This window comes from Paramisgurnus dabryanus, chromosome 8 (genome assembly GCF_030506205.2).
Source record: "Paramisgurnus dabryanus chromosome 8, PD_genome_1.1, whole genome shotgun sequence".
NCBI lineage: Eukaryota > Metazoa > Chordata > Actinopteri > Cypriniformes > Cobitidae > Paramisgurnus > Paramisgurnus dabryanus.
The window spans coordinates 1,459,508-1,481,229 of record NC_133344.1 but is presented as its reverse complement, the minus strand read 5'-3'; the positions used below and the strand labels follow the sequence as shown (position 1 = coordinate 1,481,229).

The window sequence follows — 21,722 nt, the reverse complement described above, 5'->3', positions numbered from 1 at the left end:
ACCACGCATAAACATTTTCCTCTCAAAAATACAAACATGTACATACATGTTAATCATATAATATAGTAGCCCAGTTTGTGCTGAATGCAGTGTTATAAGACTTTTGCCATTATTATGTTTTTAAGCAACTGAAAAGAGCACAAATGTCAGTGCAGGTCAAAACTTCTCCAGGGCCCTAAAAACCCCTTAGACCCCAGAAGGTTAAACCAGTCAACCAGCATAGGCTGGTATTAGCTGTTATTTTTCTGCAGGGGATATAATAAATTTTATTTATAATGCACTTTCTAAAACTCAAAGCACCATAATATATGAGATTCTCAGGAACATACACATACAAAAGTAAACAAGTTAGTAATAATCATTTTGCAATAGTAAGCTATTTTAAAAGGATAAGTCTTTAAGGATCACTTAAAACAGTCCAGTGATGGTGAGTTTCTTATCACCAAAAGAAGAGAATTTAGAGAATCAGACGGGGTATAGGGATTGACAATTGCAAATGTATAGAATTCAGATGGAATTCAATGTCTTTACACACAGAATGTGTTTACTATTAACAGACATTAATTATTATCAACACTTTCAATAAATCCAGAGATTAACAACATGAACCACGAAAAATTAATTTAGTCTTCATTCAGTTGCTGGCACTGTCCGGGGTGATATGTAAGTTAAAATTCAGGGCTTTTCAGGGAGACTAGTTGAAAATGCCTAATAAGGTTGAAACAGCGCCATCTGCTGTTTTGGATTGCATGGTCACATTTGTGAGAAAATCATGGTCCCGTTTGTGAGAAAATCATGGTCCCATTTGTGAGAAAATCATGGTCACATTTGTGAGAAAATCATGGTCACATTTGTGAGAAAATCATGGTCACATTTGTGAGAAAATCATGGTCCCATTTGTGAGAAAATCATGGTCACATTTGTGAAAAAATCATGGTCATATTTACAAAACACAGTACATATTTGTAACACCTCTGCATTTTCTCTCAAATTGCCTTTATTATTTGCAAAGTCAAGTTTTCCCTTTGCAAAGCAGATTGAGTTTGTTTGCAAAATGCCAAATTTGTTTGTAAAATTATGGCACAAAATTCGCTCCATACAACACACACACAACAAACAAACAAACAAATAAACAAATGCAGTTTATAAAAATATCGACGTCTCTTTACCTGTCGCGCTCTGCTTCACAGATGATTCGGTCTCGAATCGCACAAGGTGATTCACCACTCGACTTGGACTCGTAAACAAATAATTGACTCGTCAACAACGCAATGCAGAATTTTAAAAACATGTTTTAAACGTGTGGACATTTGGGGTTGGATTAAGTAAAGAAGCGACTACTCTGTAGTGTGTCATGAAGGTGCGCGCGCATCTGGGGTATATTCGCGCATCGGGGAGTTGCGAACATATCTTTTTTTGCAAAAGGATTTGAAAAGAAACAACACAGAAAATAAACGTGTTCGACTTTATACGGCGCTACAAGAACTGACAGGCGGATGACGTCAAAGTACCGCGAGAGCGATTCGAGATATCATACGGAGTCATCTGCTTTCACATCGCTCTCGCGGAACTTTGACGTCAACCGTCTGTCGGTTCTACAAGCCTAATGATTTGTGTCATCAAAAGGATTTAAAATAATTCCATTTTTAAAACTTTTATTATAACATTCGAATTAAAAAAGCCTTCAATATAATGCATATTTAATACGAACAGTTCATTTAGGAGATCACACTTTTATATTAGGCCTACATATAAGATCATTTGATTGACATAAATCATAATGTTCTTTGTAGGAAAGGTTTGAATGACTAATATTTACATATTTTTCAGTTTTTTTGGGAATGTTGATAAAACAGAGTTAATATTAAATTGAAGCTCATGTTTAAAAATTTGAAATATTTATCTTAAACTCCACACCTGTAAAGATATCTGTTCTGTTCTCATTCATCAAAACACTTCTGCACATTTATCATTTCTATCTTCAATTAATTTAAAGGAATAGCTCACCAAAAAATTTAATTCTGTCATCATTTACTCACTCTCAAGCTGAGTGATAATATTTTGACAAATGTTAATAACCAAACAGATCTGGGGCACCATTCATTTCTGTAGTATTACGTTTCCTTATATGTAAGTTAATGGTGCCCCAGATCTGTTTGCTTACATTCTTCCAAATATCTTCATATTCAACATATCTATCTTTTCAACAGAACAAAGAAATGTATACAACAACATGACGTGAGTAAATGATGACAGAATTTTAATTTTTCACCTTTAAGATTCATGTAAAGCCTTGAATCATGTCTATAATTTCTATATGATGTCACATGTAAGATGTGTAGTGCATGTAATGGAGAGAGGTCTGTCTCCAGTGTAAACCAACAATAGAACCACAAAATACCTCAGAGCCCATGAAAGACACAGAGAAACTGGACAACACATCTCAGGGCTTAACAAGAGATCATGAGCCCCACCCAAGAGAAATCCCCCAATAAGACCAGTCAAACCAGCAGCTGAACACCACAGACTACGGTCAACACACACACACACACACACACACACACACACACACACACACACACACACACACGCACACACACACTTCCCTCTGTTAAATACTGTGACCTCACTGCTGCAGGACCAATGGTCCAATCCGAATCCATTCACATCAGTGTCTATACTTAAAGACGTGATCGACGTGCCCAATAAACACACAGATAGATTCTTAAATACACCGAGTAACTGACAGAAAGGCTTCAGGTGTGATCTTCAGGTGTGCAGGTAAGTACCATAGATTATATATCAGTTTCATTTTATTCTGATCACCTGACTCTACACATTGAGGTTGTCACAGAATTTATGTCTGTGCATTTTTTTTTATTTTATTGCAATTTTTGTGCATTACAGATCCAAATTTAAACAAATAAAATATTGATCTTAAACAAGCTTCTGGTTTTTTCAAATAGCCATTGCTCATTTCTATCAGTATTATGTAAGAAAGTCTATTATTCTGTCTGCTGGGGTTCAGTGTTTGGAAAGCTCTTGATTTTGTGATTGATGTGTTTGTTATGATAAAATTCACAAATCTTTGCCTAAAGACATCATCATCATTTAAAATAATGTTTTTTCAAAGGAAAAAGTATTTTTTTTAATCCAAAAATGCATGTGTTATTTTAAAGCTTTGGGTGCAATCATAATTAGCTTGAAATAAAAATAAGTGCAAGATAAATCATTCACATATCCAGATAAAAGTATGCGTGCATGTGTGTGTGTGTGTGTGTGTGTGTGTGTGTGTGTGTGTGTGTGTGTGTGTGTGTGTAGCAGTATGTGTCACAGCTCTGGCATCAAATGAACAGATGATAGATTTGTTTTTGAAATTCAAAGCCAACAAGGGTGTTGAGACCTGGAGAAATGCTTTAATCTCCTCCTGGTTTAAATGTGAGAGAGAATGAGAGAGAGAATAGACAGAGAGAAACATTTGGGTTTCCATTACCCAGAGACTAATTGTGTCTCTCTTTCGCTCTGTTAGGACGCTGAAAACGTTTGTCTTGTCTCCAGGGTTTCATCTGTTCCGACTGAGATCTCTGAAATGGATCGATCAGCACAGGAGCTGTTCCTGAACTTCATGGTGGTGTTGATCACAGTTCTTCTTATGTGGCTCCTGGTCAAACAATACCAGGACGCATAAAGAGCTTCTCATCATGTGATGCTGAACTACACCACTAGATGCTGATGTTTCTGCAAACAGAAGACTGAGCTGAACTTCAAATGACGTCTGCTGAGCTGCTTTTCAGAATGATTTTATACAATAAATAAATGAATGTTTACAGATTTGATCATCTGGATGTTTCATTTGTAAACTGAAGGTAACCTTCAGATGAATGAAAACCTGAAACACTGTACGAATTTTTAAGCCATTATTTATTTACAGTAAATAAACATTTCTTTGGCAATGCAAACATGTGTTTGTGTGTGTGTTACAACAGCAGAACGGCATTTTTGTGGTGAGCATGATCTATTGAATTTCCTAATACGTTCTTTTCTCTATTTGATTTTTCTGCAAATCTTTAGATAAAGCATCAAAACTTTCCTTTTTCTGTGTGATCAGCAGATGTTATGAGAGATCTGCCCAATAAACGATTTTCAACATCAGTAATTAAGCACTAAACATATAACAGTGATACTCGGCTCTTTAATTCTCTGTCAACGAGCTACAATCTTAAAAATGAAGGTGCTACGAAAGCAATGCCACAAAAAAAGAAAACAGTTTTGGTTGGCAAAGCATTATTCAGACCAATGTTCCTAAAGAACCAGTAATTCATAGTCTAATAAACCTCTTGTGATACATAACGGTTCTTCAGATATTAACTCTATCCCTGCCAGCGGCAACATTTTAATGATTTTCACAAAGGTTTAATGTTTTCCGGAAAAAGACCTTCAAAACAAAAAATAGCAAATTACTTTCTGCTTTCAAACAAAAAGTAAACAGAAAAAAATCCTTTTATCCTATCTTCATTTGTTTTCTTTTTATCAACTCTCAAATATGGGTAGATTTCTTAAAAAAAAAACTAATTTTGAGCAAAAAGCCGAGATAATTTCATTTTTGTAAAGGACTTTTGTTAGAGATCAGATTCAGAGAGATGATCAAAACATGAACAGAGTTTTTACGTTTTTGGATCAGTGGATGCTTTAGTATTTTATAAGTTGGGTAAGAGCGACACCTAGTGGTTAATAGCAGAAATATAGATTACCGCAAAAACTTGTCATTGGCAGGGAGCCATTTTCTCTTAACTGACGAGATTACTCGTCAATGGCAGGGAAAGAGTTAAAGGGGACATTTCAAAAATACCCTTTAAAATGAAAAAAATTATTGGTGTCCCCAGATAATGTATGTGAAGTTTTGCTCAAAATACCCCACAGATATTTTATTATAACATTATATTTTAAATTTGTGTCCTTTAAAATGTAAAGAGCTAATGCTAATGCAAACACTGATCGCCATAATGGTGATTTGTTGAACCTCAAGTGCTGTCAATTATTTTCTCTCGCTCTCTCTCTTCACTAAATGGTAGTGCTGTGGTTGGATAGTGCAGATTAAGTTGCGGTATTATTATAATAAGATCCCCTTCTGACATCACAAGCGGAGCCATATTTCAATGAGCTATTTTTTCACATGCTTGCAGAGAATGGTTTACCAAAACTAAGTTACTGTGTTGATATTTTTCATATTTTCTAGGTTGATAGAAGCACTGGGGGCCCAATTATTGCACTTAAACATGAAGTCAGATTTATCTCCCCTTTAAAGGTTTTTTAAGCAATCATTTAGCGGAAAAATGGCTCTTCTGTGGCAGCGTGAAGCACCTTAATTTCTAAAGTGTACAGAAGTGACAGAAGAGCTGAACGTGAGTATGATATATGTGTATTTAATCTCTCTCAGTTTTAGTAGATTCTGTTGTTCTCCACGGGTCTCTGTAGCGGTTAAAGCTCAACACCTGACAGTGGAACTCGGTCAGGGCACGTGGCATCGGTGCCACCTCCTGCCACTCTGAGCGTCCGCTGTGATACACCTGAACTTCATCTGTGATCTCATCAGGTGAATAATCTCCACCCAGGATGTAGATCTTACCCCGCACACCGATGGCACCCGCATTAAAACCGGCACACTCGAACGAGCCCTCCCCTTTCCACACGCACGTGTCTGGGCAAAAGCTGTACACTTTATATGTCGACAGGTCACAAAGGTAGAGCGTCTCATTAATGGAAACAGACTTCACGAGCGTAGCATGAAAGAATTGACCAAACTCAGCCACTAGTTGGCACCACTGATCCAACACCGCATCGTAACGGAAAAAGCAGTCCAGTGACGGATTAAAGGCCTCCGAAATTTCCACCTCAGAGCCGAGGGTGTAAATAACGCTCCCGCAAGTGCTCGCTTCAGGAAAGTAGATCCCTTTGGGCAAAGGGCTGACGGTCTTCCACTCGCGTTTCAGGGGATCTAAGTATTCCACATCCAGAAGACTACAAGTACTTCTGGGGCCGCAGGTTTTCCCGCCAATGACGTAGATGCGTTGCAGGGCACTAACGGAGGTGTGCATGGTGCGCGAGCGTTGCATGGGTGGAGCCGGTGTCAAGGTGTTTGACACAGGACAGTAGCACCAGACTTCATCTGTCGCATCGTGGTAAGATTCTGCGATGTGCAGACGCACGGTACGATGACAACTGCCGCGACATCCACCACTAACAAAAAGTTTCTCAGCAAAACTGGTGAGGGCTGAACCGGGCAAATCTGAGAGACGCGCGGCATTCCGCGGCAGTTCAGTCCATCGGTCCCCACCGATGTCATAGCAGAAAGCGTGACACATCTCTCCGCTTTCCTCTGTTTTATGGACGTAAATGTAGCTGGAAGTGGTGGAAGGCCGAGCGTTCGGGAACAACCCGCTAAACTCTTGAACCTGCACCAGAGCCTCTCTAACTGCTCTACAACAGCGTTCGTCAGCGGACGACAGGAGTTCTGATTGAGCGGTCTGCTCCAGGACAGCGTGAGGGAGCTGCTGCAGACGGACCTGTGACAGGAGCTCCACCAGCAAACTCTTACGTGTCTGCCGGTCATGTTGGGTCCACTGGAGTACAGCGTTCAACGCGCTTTCCTCATCTGGGACATTGAGGTCATCAGACGCCAGGCAACTTCTCAAGACCCGCACTGGCATCTCTAGGATGTCTGCTGTGGAGGACAGGTTGTGAAAGTTCTGCGTGACAAACTCAGTGGCGCGGCGCAGGAGGCGCGATGAGCCATAACCCTCGGCGACCACTAACAGGTGCAGACAGTTGGAGAGGTCGAGGCTTTGGACCAGAAAATCACTGCATGCGCGCAAGAGAAAACCAACCTATAAAAATCAAAGAGACCATGGGTACAATGCTACATCACGTACACTCTTCTTCATTTCTGTCTTCCTCACCTGCAGGAAAGAGGCCAGTTGAAACATCATGTCCACATTATCTTCTCTGATTTCTATCTCACCGGAATAGGCAAAGTCAAGGAAGGTGTGAACAGCGCATGCCGGCAGGTTACTGAGGGTCACTGTACCATCATCACGCTCCCGCATATCCAGCTGAAACATGGCCCTGTACAGAAAAACACAAACACTACATTTAAAGCACATTTAAAGCACAAATAATTAAAAGCACATTCATCTTAACGCATTCAATAAGTCAAGCGGTTTAATTGATGGGTTTTATTGTGTTGCATGAGCTATATATGGTTGACATGACAATAAATTACATTGAAATTAGTTTTTTTTTTTTAAGGAAAAACTCTTGAATCTTCGAGTTCAGCTCATGAAAAATAAGGGCAAAAACAAGTGTGTTGCATTTACAATTTTGTTCAGTGTAGTTGCCAATATTGATACATGGTCACTGATATGTGAAGCTTACAGTTGTGTTAGCAGGTGAATACACCTGTTGAAAGTCATAATGTTTGTGCGTCACCTGAAGAAGTCACTGCAAGCGGCAAGAACGCAGCGATGGCATGAAAGAGTTTCATCTTGCACGCGGATGTTGAAGTCAAACAGCATCTCTCTTTGTCTAAAGGTCTGGAGAACAGAGATGAGCTGCTGTCCATGAGTCTCTGACCTCAGAAAGACTGAACGTGGCTCCGAGAGGCCATTACACTGAGACTTGCTGCCCTCCATCTGCACAACACCTAAGAAACACTCTTATTGAGTACGAAGTTATGAGGTAAATGAAGAAATCAGCAGGTACATATTGAACATACAGGGCCAGTGACTATACAATCAAACTGATTTTACCAAGTGAGAGCTGTCCTCAGGGCAACATTTTTATAAATGAAACCTAAACCCACCCCAAACCCAACCATAACCAAACCAAACCCTAAAATCAGAGGGAAATAAGTGAAAAACAAACAAACAAACTCTAAACTTATTTCTGAAATCTGATTGGTTGATTGAAATGTTGTCCCAGGGTAAAAACAATGTTGCCCTATCAACCACTTGCCAAAATCAGAAGAGCTGTGATGATACACTGTAAAACATGCCTTGTTGCATGTTTAAACAACTTGACTTCAACAAGTTATTTTAACTTTAATGACTAGTGAGGAGTTGGTATAAATTAAAAATATAAAGTTGATTGGGCTTAAGTTATTAAAACTTTATTTTCTATCATTTATAGCAACTTCTAACTAGTCAAAATTAATTATTAATTCAAGTAATTTAAACTTAAACATTTAAGTGCAGAAAGGGATTTTTACAGTGTAAGAGTGCACGTCCCTGCTGAAAAAACAGCATCAAACCAGCATGGGAATTATGCTGGTCTATGCTGGTTTAGCTGGTGGTCACTAGCAAACCAGCACCATGCTGTTTTTTCAGCAGGGGTGGCATTATGAGGTTGAATATTTGGAGGCATCAAAGAAACATTGTAAATGTGCATTATGAAGATAGATTATTAAAGTTTTATGATAAGATATTTTTAACATGTTGTCATGTCATGGTTTCATTTGGTTGATCTAGGGAAAGTAAAACAAGCCTCCACACACTGACCTGTCCTGCTTCAAAAACACTGCAGTTAGCAAAATATATCTGAAATCTGTTTTCAATCGTACTAAGAGCACAGTATATGAAGTCTTGCTGTAAAGAAGTTTGATTTGAATTTATAATAATCAGTAACACAAAATGTTGAAGCAGTTTGTGTTTTCTGCCTTCTGTTGTGTAGAGATCACCTGAAACATCAGACATGACACAGTCAAACACAGCTGTCATAAATCACAGTGATTTTCCTTCATGTCCACACATTTTGAGTGACATAAACATGACAGTGTGTTCGCGTTTAAATGACAGATATAAATGTTTTCGGATGTTATGCTCTGACGGATGTAAATGTTTAATTTGCGGTCACTCACGCTTCAGGACTGGACAGCGCTCCTCTTCACTGCGCATGCGCGACGCCGTAAACACGTAATGCAGATGACTACGCTTAAAGGAGCCGCGTCTAAAAAACGACCAGGTGACAGATGCATCTTTCCCCGTCTATCCAGTTTACAGTTTGTGTTTAAAACGTTTAATTTGGGTTTATACTCTCTTTAAAATAATCAGTGGTGTAATCAATTCAACTCTTCTGCAATGCAATGTAATCATTTTGGTGAAGAATTCTGTCTCATTTATTTAAATGACTTTTAAATTATATTTTAGGGGTGCTGTAGAATGTAAAACTGTATTTTTGTAGGAATAGATGAATATAAGAGTTCTATCATGAGCCTTAAACATGATTTGTTTCCTCATTCTTATATAAACCTTATATATGCAAAAGAAAGACAAACCAATATAACCAAAACAATGACTGACGTTACAGTCGAGCTGTACACCATAACATTAAATTACACATTAAATTAATCATAGTGTTGTTAAAATGCTAAAAACAAAGTTGTGACTGCTGAGTTAGCACTACATGCTAGTTAATGCTATATTCTAGCGTTTAGGCTGAAGTTCTACTATTGACGTTCCAGTTACGTCCATTTACAATCTCCAAACAATTGATTATTCCTCAAAATCTGATACAGACTCAAACATAAGATCTGTTTACACACACACAGAGCTACTGAAGGAGAAACAGCCAATCAGAGCAAAGCTCAACATTATTATTCATGACCCTTTTAAATAAGATAATATTAGATCATTTCATTCTAAAGACAAATCCTAGGGGTGTAAATGGACATCTAAAACTGACTCTGGATCATTTTTGCATTTAATAAAGCCACAAACCTTCTGCGTAGATATAAGAGAATAATTTAACAGATTATTTTAATGCATTCTTTACCTTTAAAAGATAAATAACCTTGAATGAATTCCATCTCTCTGTTATTACTGACAAAACACACACAGTTGACAGGTCATCTTTAACCTGCTAGGGTCCTTTTAGACAATGGTAACAAGTTTGATTTCTCAGTTGAAACAATAAATGGCTGCTCCAGATGTGTGTGTGTTCAATATTCACTGTATGGATTTAAACAACAGATTACCATACTTAACACCATTACATTCACTTTTGAATAGTCACATGCTACTTACAAACTGCTAAATGTCTGACAGCACAGACTGAATGTGCAATTGTGATGATAAACACAAAAATTCTGACTCTGTGTGTCTTTAATAAAATTACTTTATTGCAAAATTCAATCAAATCAGGCTACTGACATTTGTGTTACTGTGATGTAGCCATGATGCTGGAAACACCTGAAAACACAAGAAAATATCATTTAATATTTAAACACTACTAGAGATAAATCAAGATTGAGACTTTTAAAACCAAAGACGCACTCTCAAAGTCGATCTTCTCCACTATATTCTTGGGCTTGACACTTTCCTCCTGGTTATGAATGAATATCTGTCCATCCTCATTCTCCGTCCAGCCGTATTTATTCATCCAAACCTTCACCTGTGTGTCTGTAAAGAGAATCACATTCTCACCATGACTGTATTCACAGAATCTAACTGTTATTTTGGGGGGGGTCTGCTCTTACCCAGAGGGTCTCCCAACATCTCACCCAGAAGGCGATACTCAATGTTCTGATATGTGATTCCCACAACGTGACAGATAACTAGAGAAAGAGAAAACATAACTCCAATAAACTGTATACACTGTAAAGAGCAGTGGTAGAGCATTGCATCAGTAGCAGGTTGTACGTTCAATCGGAAAGGAGAACACATACTAATAATTAGGGCTGGGCAAAAAAATCGATTTTTCGATTAATCGTTTTTTAAAACGTGGTCGATTCAGAATCGATTCTCAAAGAGCAGAATCGATTTTTTCCCCATATTTTTTTTTTTTTGCAAACATTGAACGTAAGATTAACATTAATCAAAATTACTAGTCTTCTTCACTAGATGTCACACTCTTTTTTGCCTTGCGCGATGTTTCTAAGGAGCCATTCAGTGCTTAAAATGGGGATTTTAGGGGGTTCATCGACGTTGATGCTACCTTCACATAAAAAGTAAGAGGTATGAAAGCATTTTAGATTTTGCAAGCAAGACGACAAGGTAGTGTTGTGGCTTTTAATTTCTTTTTATTAATTACCCACTTGTAAACTTATGTTCACTGTTATTTTTTATTAATATAGTATTTGTATTAAATCTATATTCATTGAGTTGAATCAAGAATCGAGTATAAAAACCAACCCGAGAATCGGAATCGAAAATTGAATCGAGAATCGGAATCGAATCGATTTGATAGCTTGTGAATCGAAATTGAATCGATCTGTAACATCTGAATCGATACCCAGCCCTACTAATAATATGTATACCTAATGCACTACTAGTCACTTTAGATTAAAGTGCATAATCCAAAAATCCAATCAAATGCATAAATCATCTGAACTGCATGATTAGAAACTCATTGATTTCTGTTGACAGCAGTGATAATAATGTGAGTAATGTGATGATGAGTGCAGATCATAGTGAAGATCAACTCACACTTCCTCACCGACTCTTCAAACCCTGTGATTCCATCAATCAAATCTCTGTTCTCCTCCAGACTGGCCTAAAAAACACCAACACATCTGTTAAACTTCATCTCAAACACTCAAGTGAAAGTGTTTGCGTGCGTGTTCATACCCAGAAGCTCTGGAAGTGACACGTCTCCAGCAGATTGCCCAGATACAGGATCTGTCTTATCGGCCGTTCCTCTTGCTGCGACACAGTAGTCAAGGAAACAGAGGTGACTCTTATTTAAATCTATTACTGTATCAGAGATGCAACATCACACATCAGTGACAGATTCACAAAGGGCAAACACTGCCCTCTATCAGTTAAACTAAAGGAACACCTGCATGCACTCATTGGCTAATCAGATTGTTTAACTTTAAATATGCAATAATGTGTGAATAACTGAAATAAGATGGAAACGCATGATGATTCTGATGAGGCTTTAAAAGGATACATGGGTCTGGTCGATCATGCACTTGCACAGTGTAAAGTCTGTATGAGGCAGGTTAGTGAGGGCTTTGAGCAGGATCTGTGCTGTGACTGTAGTCTGGAAGTATGCTGGGTTGAACTGATACCTGCCGGCACAAACACATACACTTATAATGTTATACAAGAGAGACACAGCAGAGGTTTGTTATGTTTTTCCAGGGATTCAAAACAATTCAGATTTTCTGGCTGATAATAATAACTGATTTCAATTATGGTATAACTGCCCATACTATAAATCTTTAAATAAAACAGAAGATAATGAAAGCATATAAAGTACTGTCTTATGTCTGTACTAAAACTTTAATAGATACTTTAATACACCAATCAGAAATGCTGGTTTGAAACAGATGTGTGTTTGCATTTAATGACTCAAGATGAATGCAGATGTATTTATATACAGATGATGATGATGATGTGTTAATGTATAAACACACACTCACAATTTGAGGACAGCCAGGTTTGCCTCGAGGTCGTAAGCGTTTTCACGTGCCTGTGTGTCCACGTATCGCTCCAGTGTGGCCAGATTCTCCGGGTTATACCTGTGCAGGTATAATAACTTACTCATTAATATTCAATCTTATTGATTATGGCTCATTAATATTCATAATGACTTCCTGTACACAGTATGATTTAATCACGAGTGCTAATCTAAACATTATAACGCAGGAAATATTTCACTATAAATGCTTTCATTCTGATTTAACACGTTTACTATGTATTATTTTCATGACTCTTGTCAAGATTCACTCTGTCTTTCAGTTATTTGACTCTGTTTATATTTGTTCGATTCATCATCTTTACCTGTCGATTCCCCGCAAAAGTTTGCCCACGTTGGCTCTCATCTGCTCAAACGTCGTAGCCATGATTGCAGATCCGAGTTTTTTCTTCTTATTATTATTAATAGGTTATTTCTGTATTGTTTTGTTTAATTTTTCCGTCGTATGGACCCAAAGCAGCACAGCAGCGGCGCGTGCAGGCGGCGAGGATCTGACGTAAACGGTGACGTCAGTACTGAGCGCACACGGATTCCGTGAGCGCCGCTGTGAGCGTGAGCGGAGTCATTACACAATATTATTAATTGTCCAAAATATTCTTCTATTTTTTTCTTAAACTTATAGAAACAATCTTTTTGGATTTTACGTTAATGACAAGAATTTAATTAAGCTTTTGTATAAATGTTTTTTTTTTTACAAATAATGTACAAAAGTAAACCCCACTTTAATGTCTTCAAACAAAAATTGAATTTATACTTGGATACAATTTTGATATCTACCAATAAGAAAGCTATTATATTAAAGTTTAATATTCTACTTTAATATGCTTGCAATATTATTTTATGCACTCCTTCCTTTTTTCTTCCATTTCATAGGATCTTAATGTGATCTCCATATAAATTCAATTTGCTTTTATATGATGGTCTCTTATGTATGATATCGTATGTACCACACTTTGTTTTGTTACTTGGAAGATATTTGTTGTTGTATCTTATACTTGTTATTATTCCAATAAAAATGGTACACAAGCTCCTGTACGTACACATAAATAAAAAACACACTAGATGTGTACACAATTTGTGATTAGTTTCATTCTCAATATCAAACATACTCCATACACATACAACTAAACCAATATAAAGGAAATCAAACCAATAACTACATTGAAATATTTTATGTATTTACTAAGTTATATGTTATAAAAACAAAAGGTTGATTTAATTGAAAAAATCCTAAACACATCTCTCTTAGATAGGGAACAAAAAAACATCACAAAACTGTGTGTGACATCCATTTATTACATAATAGGAGTATTGTCAAATTACAAAGATCATTTTATTTAAACAACACCTGAATATTCTGTAGTCAATGAAGAAAACAAATAAACAAACCAAATAAAGCAGAAATACACATCTGCCTGAAGAATCACATCAGTGCTTGGAGATGTGGATTAAAAAACTTCTGTTCTTTTAATAATAATAATTATAATAAATTCAAAATTAAACAGTCACTTGGCAAAACTGAGAAACAGTATCAAGTCCATGTATTTATTCACTTAAGCAATTTCCTATTAAAAGTCCCAATAAACAGGCAAACTTATGCCCATGGAGCCAATCAGAACGCACACAGAGAGGTGGAACAGAATTATGGGTAATATCCCTTCACACGTGTTTAATCTGTATTTTAACTTTTAGAAAACAAAAATAATTTGCAATGTAAAAATTTATTTATAGGAATCTCCACCTCTTGAATTTTCTCTTCTTTGAAAAATATGCTTTAGCTTTACGAAACAAGCTTTTATTAATGCGTTTAAAAAAGAAACAAACATTAATCATTCAATTCTTAATATAGCAATAATAAACATTTGCTGGAGAGATGCTTGTATACAAATCACTGTGCCCAATGACAGCCCCAAACACAGACGCATATTCATTAGAGTACCAACAGTCTGTGGGATTCTGGGATGGATCAGGGCTGTTCTAGCACCTTGCACAAGAGGCCTTTAACCTCTAAACGCAGACTCAGCCCTGACCTCTGACCCTGTCTAAAATCTATTTGATCTTCACTCATGTCAGATAGACAGAGAGTGTGTTCGTGTGTGTTTGAGGCTGATCAGGTACACGCTGGTACATGCAAACAAGAAGCACCCTTAATAGTCTGCTGCCAAAAAACAGAAACAACCACATACATCACCCCCCCCACCACCACCACCATGACTGACGCTCTAAAACTACCAATAAACAGCAAAATAATAAAGAGAGAGACAAAGAGAAGGAGGTTAAAGACGAGAAGAACAGGTATAAAGAGAAAAATGTTTAAGCGCGTTCTCCACGGATACGACGTGCCAGCTGGATGTCTTTGGGCATTATGGTCACACGTTTGGCGTGGATGGCGCACAGGTTAGTGTCCTCAAACAGACCAACCAGATATGCCTCACTGGCCTCCTGCAAACACAAACACAAACAGATGATCAATAACAGTCCATAATGATCTGAGACCTGCTGCTGCTGTGTTTCATTCTCACCTGCAGGGCACCAATGGCAGCGCTCTGGAACCGCAGGTCGGTTTTAAAGTCCTGAGCGATTTCACGGACCAGACGCTGGAACGGAAGCTTGCGGATCAACAGCTCAGTGGACTTCTGATACCGACGGATCTCACGCAGAGCCACGGTACCGGGCCTACACAACACAAGACATCAATGCTTACAGTTATAAAGATTCAATCTGACTCAATATGAAGATTAATGTTAAGATGATCACCTGTAGCGATGGGGCTTCTTGACTCCTCCAGTAGAGGGGGCACTCTTACGGGCAGCTTTAGTTGCTAGCTGCTTACGAGGGGCTTTTCCTCCAGTGGATTTACGGGCGGTCTGCTTAGTACGGGCCATACTGTCACACAATCACTTAAACACAAACAGACACAATTTTACATATTTGAAAACACAATTTCAATGTTTGTTAATAAGAAACATTTACAATCTGTGCCATGCTCATTTTCTTTATTATGCTTATGTTTTTATTTTGTGCCCTCCCTACTTTTATTTCTTCTTTTTCAATTCTTAGGATCATCATCTTTGGTTTAATATGTTTGTTTGATCTTTATTTGTTTGATTAATACGTTATGTAATTTCTGCTGATTAAATATTTGGCCATATTTTGTTTATTGTTTGTGTTTGCACACATTAAAATTGCATTATAAAAAAAAAAATCAACCATTTAAAATATTACATACGTGACACTGACACACATTCAATATTACATATATGATACTTACATTGTAACCAGATAAAATCATTATATATATATATATATATATAAAATAAAAATTATCTGTTTAGAAATTATATTTTTATTATTAAATTATATATTATTATCTTGTTTTTACACAAAACACCAGAGATAACGTGATTACATCAGCAGTACATGTTACGTAATAAAGAGGGCAGTCTGTGTGAGCCACGCCCCCTCTATCGCATCATGGCGCCTAGTGATACACACGGAGAACTGAGCGAGAATGCCAACAAACCAACGACAAAACTTCGACATTTTCATGCTGAATTCCTCGACTATTCTTAACAATCACACTCGTGCTACATAGAAGAGAGTCTTTGGATGCAAGATCTGATGTTTAAAGCAGGAATCGAGGCGTTTCTGCTGATATTTGGTGTTTGTGAATCGTCGGTTTATTTTGGAGTGATTTGCAGCTCGCGGGACTGAAGCGCTTCAGTATTTCACAGAGAAAAACACAAACCCACTTAAATTCACACCAATAACAACAAAACCAGACTGTTTTTGCTTAAAAAGCGATTAAATTTCACACATTTATATTTAATGTGCTCTGGAGGGTCTTACCTTTATGAAAACGATGTTTTAAAGAGTGTTTTGAATACAGCTTCGTTCTTATTTACCGTCTCACGCGCACAATGGGAGCGGAAATGCGCCAAACAGCGGCTCCCATAATTCACCGCGGTGGAGCGCGCGCTTCGGACTGTTCAAATTATTATTGATTCACAACTATTGCAAAATTACAAGTTTGTAACATACAAGTTTTTCTTCAAATGCAACTTGAATATTAATGCTTTAAAATATATTTCAAAAATGGCCAAACAATATATTGGTGAAAAAAGCATTTGTTATAAAAGTTTTTTTTAATGTATATTTTTCAATTACATATTTTTTTGGCAATTGTTGTATATTTTGAAATATATTTAAAATTGTATTTAATATTTTTTGCTCTATGGGTTGGTTGTAACTTTACTAAAACCATGGTTAATTTTTTGCAAGGGAACTGCTCATTGTTGTAGTCACCCATATGGCAAAAAATATATTTTAAAATATAATTGTAAATATATTTCAATATATACAAAAAATGGCAAAAATTATGTTCTGAAATTTATTTTGAAATGTTTACAAAAATACATTTTCATCGACATCATCTTTTTTGGCAATTTTTTGTATATTTTGAAATATATTTTAAAAATAAATATATTTTAAAGCATTTATTATATTCACATTGCAATGGAAGAAAAACTTTGTATGTTACAAACCTGTGAACCTAACCGGTTTGAAAAGATAAAAATAAATATTTTCAACTGCTAAAATATACTTTTTTATACTAAAAATGTTATATTTTATACTTTATACATTTTATACAAACTCTTATATATTGTCCAGGAAAATGTATTTTTGGCATATGGCTTGAAAAATAAGAAATGCATTTGTTGCCCCTGAAATATATTTACAAATTCAAAAATATATTTAATTGTGCTTTACTTTCTACAAAATGTATTTCACATATATTTAAAATATATTTTTGACCAAAGAAATTAATCTTTTTGACATTTCAAATTTATAGGAAAATGAACTATATTAAAGTAAAAGCGTGCTTTTTTAGATTTATTACAATTTTTATAACCAAAGCTGTATTCAGCTTTTCATTTAATATGTACTAGTTATTATAAATCCCATGGTTAAGCTATAGTGATTGTGATTACTGTGTTTTTACTACAAATGAAACCAAAAATCTATGGTAAATATATACTAGTTAACAATTGAAAATGATCAAAACTTTTTATAAAAGTTCTTATTTTTTATATAATAGACATTCTTGTCTTAGAACAACTTTTTTAATTCTCTTCGAATGTTGACTAGTAAAGTTACATTACGGTTCACTTTAATATACAAATACTTTCACATAGAGTAATTTACAGATCTTCAAAATAACATTTACCTTTCAGATTGCCATTGAAATAAACATTTATCACAAGATTAAAGCAGATATTTACTAACAGACTAATTTAAACATTTCTATAGTAAAGTATTGAAAGAGAATTAATCCAAAGAAAGAAATCTGTAACAGTTCAACACCAATGTATTGTTCTTTATTTGTGTAATACAAAGAAAACAATCATTTAGTGATTAAAAACTGACAGGGTGTAGAAAAAACCTGAGTGTCTGCTACATATCTCACTATTAGACTTATGAGGAAATATTTAACATGATATAAAACTAGGGATGCACCGATACCACTTTTTTGGAATACGAATACGAGTACGAGTACTTGCATTTCAGTACTTGCCGATACCGATACCGAGTACTTAATAAAAAACATGATTTAAATTTACAGGTAACAGCTTTAGTCATATAATTTAACAAAAAAACAAGGGACTAGTTTTCCAGTTTGTTGTAAACGCTGCCTCTTTGGACCACACAAGAGGCATTAACCCCTTACACGCCGCTCAAACATAGACATTTCTCAGACTGTGGTATCGATCCCTGGTATCGGGGGACTTTTAACGAGTACGAGTACTTTAGAAAATGTGGTATCGAGGCCGATACCCGATACCAGTATCGGTATCGGTGCATCCCTATATAAAACAGCTACAGTCTGGTGTCTATTGCTACATATGCTCAATAACTTATCCAAAAAGCACACAAACTGTTTACTGTCATCCCCTACAATCCACGTATAAAGAATGTTTTGGATCAAATCCCAGAATGCATCAGTGATATTTTACACACATCAGCCAATCTGTGCATTTCAGAACAAAACATGTGACTCAATTACGCATCCACTATTAAAAAAATATGAAAAAGCACTCACACACAATTTAAATACAGACTCATGATGATTCTGACACTTCCAGTCAGGAAAGAAATGAAGAGGTTAGCACCAGAAATGGCCTTAAAATTATTATTTAGATGTGAATGTTTTTACGTCACAATGTGTGAACTGTATTAGGTGTTGATTCAGCACCTATAGATTTCCTGAAGTTAGAGCTGTCTGCGAGTACAAAAAATACAAAAATCTCTCACAATAAATCACACTCCAAAACAAAAACAAATAAAATACAAATAAAGAGAAGGTGCAGACAAGAACAACAGATAAAAAAGAGGAAAAGAGTGATGTTTAAGCACGTTCTCCACGGATACGACGTGCCAGCTGAATGTCTTTGGGCATTATGGTCACACGTTTGGCGTGGATGGCACACAGGTTAGTGTCCTCAAACAGACCGACCAGGTACGCCTCACTGGCCTCCTGCAAACACAAATACAAATTAGACAGATGATCAATAAAAGTCCGTAATGATCTGAGACCTACTGCTGCGTTTCATTCTCACCTGCAGGGCACCAATGGCAGCACTCTGAAACCGCAGGTCAGTTTTAAAGTCCTGAGCGATTTCACGGACCAGACGCTGGAAGGGAAGCTTGCGGATCAACAGCTCAGTGGACTTCTGATACCGACGGATCTCACGCAGAGCCACGGTACCGGGCCTACACGACACAAGACATCAATGCTTATAGTTATAAAGATTCAATCTGACTCAATATGAAGATTAATGTTAAGATGATCACCTGTAGCGATGGGGCTTCTTGACTCCTCCAGTAGAGGGGGCACTCTTACGGGCAGCTTTAGTTGCTAACTGCTTACGAGGGGCTTTTCCTCCAGTGGATTTACGGGCGGTCTGCTTAGTACGAGCCATACTGTCACACAATCACTTAAAAACAAACAGGCACAATATTACATATTTGATACTAAAAGACACTTAATATTACATACATGATAGTGACACACAGCCACATAAAGCCGGTTTTCATAATCCTAATCCTGGAGTATTACAAACGTTGCATGTATCACTTCATGCTGCATTATAACTAGTGATGCACCGATGTATCGGCCGCCGATATTTATCGGCCGATTTTTGATGAATTTGAAACCATCGGCATATCGGCAATAGCATGAGAAAAACAATCGGTATCGGCCTATTAATTAACTGCATAAAGAAATCCATTTTATGTAAAAAAAACGAGTTAATGTTGTTAATAAAATAAATGCTGAATAGCAAAAACCACCTTTGAAGTTTGTCATGCTGTCTTATTATATTTGTTTAAGCTTAATGTGTGTCTCTCTTATTACAGTATGTTGGTCAGTTGAATGTTAATTAGATCAAATCCATGTTTAGTAAAAATAATTTGATGCAGAAATAAACTAGCTAATAGACCAGCTGTATAGTATTGTATACAAGTATTTAATATCGGTATCGGCATCGGTATCGGCCAGAAGTTGTCTGTTTAAATCGGTATCGGTATCGGCCCAAAAAATCCTATCGGTGCATCCCTAATTATAACCTTGGCTGTGCATTATTTTTGAATATATAAATGATTGAAATTACATACTTCGCCACTTTAAGGAATGGGTACTTTAGGAAATACTTTTCTTTTTCATTCAAATTTGCATGAAAACAAAATAATTACTATGAACATTAATAAATAATCAGTTTGTCCTATATAATTCTGCTCTGTATTTTGCTTTAATAAAACATCTTTGTAATATCATCATAATATATATAAATATATCATCATGTAATTTCGTTTGGTAACATGTTTTTGTTGTGGGTTGAGATCGATTCTCTCGTTTAATGATATCAGTTAGTTTAGCTTTCAGAAAAGTTAAGACTTCCCCGTCAGCCAATAACAGAAATGGGGCGTGACATCAGTCATTCTGCACCAATCAGCACTCCGTGTGCAGTAAAGGCCCCGCCCCGAGCGGATGACAAATGGGTGCTTGATGGCAAATGTGAGAATAGGAAAAATAGAAGAGTTTAACGCGGACCGACACGATTTTTAAAGTTATTACAAACACACGGGTCACATACAATTCCACAGCCTGTCACTTCTCCCCTTTAGCGAATATCTGTGGACATTACTAGAGCTAAAGGTGTGACAATGAGTTAAAATGATCTAAAAGAGATGGCGTGAGACACTGTTTTGCGTTTCAGTGCGAGACGCTTCTGTTAATCATCAAGTACAGTACACGAGTCGATGTTAATAATATTCATAACCACTGACTGTGTGTGAGGACTCACCTGTCGAGTATTTACAGAGGTTTTATAATTCCACTGCAGCGCCTTTTACTGCCTGACAAGAGTTTGAGGTGAAATGGCTGACAGTCTCCCATCATGCACCGGGCTCCTTCAGCACGTGACCTGTCGACCAGTGCCGTTTCTCAATCAGAAGGCTGCAGCCTCCGGAGGTCGCAATTCCAGGCTGCGTATTTCAGAATATTATTGATTATTAAGTTGACTATTATTCTTATTTAATCGTAAATTGTTGTAATATGCTTATGAATTGCGAATTTAATGCTCAGTTAACTTAAATAAACCAGGCTTGATGACGTATGCAGCCTGCATATGCGACCTCCGGAGGCTGCAGCCATGGGATTGAAAAACGGCTACTGTCATATCCTATGGTCATATGTAAATGGTGGCTATATAATGCATTTTAAATTAATTGTCTTAAACAGGTTGTCATAAATCCTAACTCCCTGACATGTTGTTTTAATTTATCTCTATACGTTAAATTGTTATAAACTTCTCTTTCTCATTGATCTTCCTTTCGAAAATTAACCATGTTATTTTGTGTTAAAAGTATATAAACTGTTTTTTGGTGTATTGATTACTATTAGCAAAACTGGTTTTACTACACTAACCATGGTTTAACTATATGGATTTGTAAACCATGCTTATTTTGTGGTTACTACAGTAACCATATTTTTTTGTTTTAACTGTAGTAAAACTATGGTTAATTTTTGTAAGGGAGTATTTTGTCAAACTTAAAGATTATGCAAACTGTGCCTTTTTAGGAATTGCTCTGAAACTAAGCCTTATGAAACCATGGTTTTATTTTTGGTAAACGTGTAGAAACCATGTTTTTTAGTGTGTTGATTACTATCAGCAAAACCAGGTTTTACT

General features: G+C 36.6%; 5 protein-coding genes across 7 annotated transcripts; 1 reads left to right on the top strand and 4 right to left on the bottom strand.

Moving 5' to 3' along the window:
• The first annotated feature begins 2,615 nt into the window (after positions 1-2,615).
• On the top strand, positions 2,616-3,959 carry sln (sarcolipin). Its single transcript, XM_065279965.1, has 2 exons — positions 2,616-2,781; positions 3,530-3,959. Exon 2 carries the CDS (start codon positions 3,590-3,592, stop codon positions 3,686-3,688), a length of 99 nt encoding a protein of 32 aa, XP_065136037.1. The 5' UTR covers positions 2,616-2,781; positions 3,530-3,589; the 3' UTR covers positions 3,689-3,959.
• A 1,014-nt stretch (positions 3,960-4,973) lies between these two features.
• Positions 4,974-8,953, bottom strand: kbtbd3 (kelch repeat and BTB (POZ) domain containing 3). The gene is made up of 4 exons (XM_065280283.1): positions 8,912-8,953; positions 7,486-7,699; positions 6,957-7,122; positions 4,974-6,884 (listed from the first exon to the last, which is right to left on the bottom strand). Exons 1-4 carry the CDS (start codon positions 8,946-8,948, stop codon positions 5,424-5,426), a joined length of 1,878 nt encoding a protein of 625 aa, XP_065136355.1. The 5' UTR covers positions 8,949-8,953; the 3' UTR covers positions 4,974-5,423.
• Positions 8,954-10,149: 1,196 nt separating this feature from the next.
• eif3k (eukaryotic translation initiation factor 3, subunit K) lies at positions 10,150-12,982 on the bottom strand. 2 transcript variants are annotated; one of them, XM_065279963.2, is made up of 8 exons: positions 12,780-12,982; positions 12,419-12,517; positions 11,944-12,064; positions 11,619-11,696; positions 11,478-11,544; positions 10,529-10,606; positions 10,326-10,451; positions 10,150-10,241 (listed from the first exon to the last, which is right to left on the bottom strand). In XM_065279963.2, exons 1-8 carry the CDS (start codon positions 12,839-12,841, stop codon positions 10,210-10,212), a joined length of 663 nt encoding a protein of 220 aa, XP_065136035.1. In that variant the 5' UTR covers positions 12,842-12,982; the 3' UTR covers positions 10,150-10,209. The 2 variants fall into 2 exon arrangements, with proteins under 2 accessions (XP_065136035.1, XP_065136036.1); XM_065279964.2 differs by having other exon boundaries at positions 11,619-11,693; positions 12,780-12,980.
• Positions 12,983-13,750: 768 nt separating this feature from the next.
• LOC141279789 (histone H3.3A) lies at positions 13,751-20,860 on the bottom strand. Of its 2 annotated transcripts, none has more exons than XM_065280285.2 (4): positions 20,838-20,860; positions 15,232-15,374; positions 14,997-15,150; positions 13,751-14,916 (listed from the first exon to the last, which is right to left on the bottom strand). In XM_065280285.2, the coding sequence occupies exons 2-4, from the start codon at positions 15,357-15,359 to the stop codon at positions 14,788-14,790; spliced, it is 411 nt and encodes a 136-aa protein (XP_065136357.1). In that variant the 5' UTR covers positions 15,360-15,374; positions 20,838-20,860; the 3' UTR covers positions 13,751-14,787. The 2 variants fall into 2 exon arrangements, with proteins under 2 accessions (XP_065136357.1, XP_065136356.1); XM_065280284.2 differs by lacking the exon at positions 20,838-20,860 and adding an exon at positions 16,324-16,468.
• Positions 18,347-20,938, bottom strand: h3f3b.1 (H3 histone, family 3B.1). The gene is made up of 4 exons (XM_065280286.1): positions 20,838-20,938; positions 19,327-19,469; positions 19,092-19,245; positions 18,347-19,009 (listed from the first exon to the last, which is right to left on the bottom strand). Exons 2-4 carry the CDS (start codon positions 19,452-19,454, stop codon positions 18,881-18,883), a joined length of 411 nt encoding a protein of 136 aa, XP_065136358.1. The 5' UTR covers positions 19,455-19,469; positions 20,838-20,938; the 3' UTR covers positions 18,347-18,880.
• Between the last annotated feature and the right edge of the window lie 784 nt (positions 20,939-21,722).